General features: G+C 37.3%; 1 protein-coding gene across 3 annotated transcripts in view; it reads right to left on the bottom strand.

The window, feature by feature from the left end:
• Positions 1-215: 215 nt before the first annotated feature.
• RAD17 (RAD17 checkpoint clamp loader component) overlaps positions 216-3460 on the bottom strand; it is a 38072-nt gene continuing 34827 nt past the window's right edge. For all 3 annotated transcript variants that reach the window (XM_049649585.1, XM_049649583.1, XM_049649584.1), the window contains 2 exons: positions 3034-3091; positions 216-989 (listed from right to left, as the gene is read on the bottom strand). In XM_049649585.1, the coding sequence (XP_049505542.1) occupies positions 725-989; positions 3034-3091 (323 nt within the window). In that variant the 3' untranslated portion in view covers positions 216-724. The remainder of the gene's footprint in view (positions 990-3033; positions 3092-3460) is intronic.

The following is a 3460-nucleotide window of genomic DNA, read 5'->3' as shown; positions in this document are numbered from 1 at the left end:
CCTCAGAGCTGCTGTTACAAACCCGCGCCGCGCATGCGCATACATGGCTTGGAAAGGTAGTGAAGGTGAGATTCACCGCCCTCCAGAGTTCTCTTTGCAAGGTTCTCTTACTTTTCTGAAAAGTGTTAACAATGGATAAAGGAGATTCATGTATTATGCCCAATTATACCTTGCCGACAATACATGTTAGGAAATACTAAAAGAGGAAACGAAAAGAAATTCAACATTTTAATTTTGATATAAATTACTTTCCATAAAGTATCTAAAATAGTCCAGTGTACAGCATATAAAAATGGTATTTGAGAAGTTAGAGACCATAGAGAAACTGTGGATAAGGCACAAAGTTTATTTACACTCATCATTGCATACTAAACTTTTATAATTTGTATTTACAGCCCCATCAAGTTTTAATATTCAGAATCATTCCTTCACATTGTTTGATATTTGGCATAATGTTCAAACACACTTCATACACACTGACCTACTCCCAGCACCACTCACAAGACTCAATAAATACTAGAGAAAACAAAATTAAGGTATTATTTGAAGCTTGATCTTCTGTTTACTTCAAAATGACAGAGAAGTCAGTTTCTTGTGCTGAAATACTACGAGGGTGAAGAATTGAACTGTCATTCACTTGAAAAGCATATTATCTCTGTTCAGGTACCACTGAATAAAAGGAAAATGAATCTGCCAAGTAGCAATATGATTGGCAGGCTGGTTTCTATGTCCCATCGCTTTCATAGTCTTCTATGATCATCTCTTCATCTTCCAGGTCTCCCTGCGCTGAAAAGGCCTGAGGCTGGCTGGCAGGCAGTTCACTCCCACTATTCTGACTCAAAGGAAGACAGCATGTTTCAGTTTCAGTGGTTTGAGTGGGTTCACCCAGAGCTTCCTCTGCAGGCTGCCTTCCAGGAAGCGGGGCTTCATCTCCACTGTCAGGGTCTATCATTCCATGCTCCCTGTCCATCAGGGCTTCCATTTTCAACCTGCCAGATTCATAATGCAGGCATCAATAATAACCAAATAAGGGGATGCCTTTAAATTACACCATGTGTGTGTGATGATTATGAAGCCATCTCTAGTTTTTCATCTACTTTCACTGTGCTCACTGTTTAGCCAGGCCCTTTAGCTTATTTCATGATATAAACAAAAATACAAAGGTAAATGACAAAATGTGAATAAATCATTACAACTTATAATACAAAAACTTGTAAAGAGTTCTTACAAATTAAAAAGAAAATACAGAATAGAAAAATGGGTATAAAACACGGACGACTTACATAAAAAAAGTACAAATGGTAAGTAAACAAATTGTTCAACCTAATCAATAATTTTAAAAAATGAAATTAAAATAATGAACTAGTACTATAATCTTTAAGACAGGCCAAGACCATCTATCTATCTACCTACCTACCTACCTACCTATCTTTTATTTATTTAAGTAATCTTTACATCTAACATGGGGCTCAAACACACAATCTCATGATTAAGAGTTGCATGCTCTTCCAACTGAGCCAGCCAGGTGCCCCAAGTAAGTAATAAAAACCCAGAAGTGTCAAGAGTTAGGAGAAAAGAATATGCTTATACAATGTAAGGGGACATAAAATTAGCAAAATATTCTTAGGAGCAATCTGGCAATATAGAGCAAAGGCTTCAAAAAAGTGCATGACCATTGATCCAGCAACTTCATTTCTAGGAATACATCCTATATAAATAACATTTGATGCCATTTCACATCCTTTAGGATGTCTGTTATAAAAAAATAGAAAAAAAAAAAAAAGACTTGGCAAAGATATGTGGAAACTGAAACTCCTGAGCATTGCTAGTGGAAATGCAAAATGGTATAACTGCTGTGGAAAATGGTAAGGAAGCTCCTTAAAAAATCAAAAACAGAATTACTACATGACCTAGGAACAGCAATGATTTAAGCTACAAGAAAAGCTGTGATAAAGTTGGAAATTAGCTAAATGTACAAAAATAAGGTGTAGGTTGGATTACAGGAAACTAGAGAACTATTAAATATTAATATTAAATGTCAAGCTAAATATTCATATTTAATATTGTCAACATGAATCAATGATAAGGTTAAATATGGTCATAATGAATGAAAGATAGTACTAGTCACTGTAGTAAGTAGCACTGACAAATCCTGTCTCCCAAGATAGATCAAGTAGTTGAACCAATAAGAGCAGTTAAAAAGCCCTTTTAAACCTTTAAAAAATGCCTAAGTACAGGGGTGCCTGGATGGCTCAGTCAGTTGGGCATCTGACTCTTGATTTTGGCTCAGGTCATGATCCCAGGGTCGTGGGACTGAGCCCTGCATCAGGCTCTGAAGTTGAGAGTGGGGCCTGCTTAGGATTCTCTCTCTCTGCCCTCTTCCCCATCTGTGCTCTCTCTCTCTAAAGTAAGATAAAAAGTAAAATAAAACATTAATAATTAAATGCCTGAATACATAATTTGATCTTACAGATAAGCTAAGAAGAAATGAAATATAGGTGCTGTGTTAATCACTGATATCAGCCCAGCAGTCATTTTGCAATAAAATGAATAGCACAGATACAGATTTACCTCTCTACATCTAGGTGTTATTTGTCTGAATCTTTTAAAATAAGGAAGTTTAAAAAAGACAGTGCTTTTGTGGTAGTTCCTGGTTCCTGCAGGCTTTAAACATAGGCTAATGAGCACTGGAGTGGCTCAGTCAGTTGCCCAACTTCGGCTCAGGTCATGATCTCACAGTTTGTGAGTTCAAGCTCTGCATCAGGCTTGCTGCTGTCAGTGTAGAACCCACTTCGGATCCTCTGTCTCTCCCCGCTCCAACTCTCTCTCTCAAAAATAAATATTTTTAAAAAATATTAGGAAAAAAAATAAACTAAGAACATCTTGGGAGGAAAGGTTAAAAGAGGTTTCCAAATACGTAAGATTTGTTAACTGGAAGATTACAGATAAATTTTTATTGGTTGTATACTGAATAAGTAGATAACATTCAGTGGACATTTCAGTAACAGTTCTTTGAAAATTAAAACAGCTTACCTTCCAAACTGTCGCTTCAGAGGAAGCTTTCCAGTATCTTGGATAAAAGAAATTTGAGCTGAAACAGATTTTAAAAAAGCTTTAAATAGACATTTCTCTGAAGGAGATATGTAAATGGCCAACAAGCAAGGGATACTTAGGGCACCTGGGTGGCTCAGTTGATTGAATGTCTAACTTTTGATTTCCACTCAGGTTATGATCTCAGGATTATGAGATAGAGCCCTGCATTGGGCTCCATGCCAGGCTTGGAGCCTGCTTAAGATTCTCTTCCTCTCCCTCTATCCCTCCCCCTTGCGTGAAAGGAAGGAAGGGAGGAAGGAAGGGAGGGAGGGAGGGAGGGAGGGAGGAAGGAAGGAAGGAAGGAAGGAAGGAAGAAGAAAGCTCAAAATCATGAATCTTTTGGAAAATTCAAATCAAAACCATGGGA

The sequence above is a fragment of the Panthera uncia genome (genome assembly GCF_023721935.1).
Source record: "Panthera uncia isolate 11264 chromosome A1 unlocalized genomic scaffold, Puncia_PCG_1.0 HiC_scaffold_17, whole genome shotgun sequence".
NCBI lineage: Eukaryota > Metazoa > Chordata > Mammalia > Carnivora > Felidae > Panthera > Panthera uncia.
The sequence above is the reverse complement of the archived record's forward strand: the minus strand, read 5'-3'. Positions and strand labels throughout refer to the sequence as shown.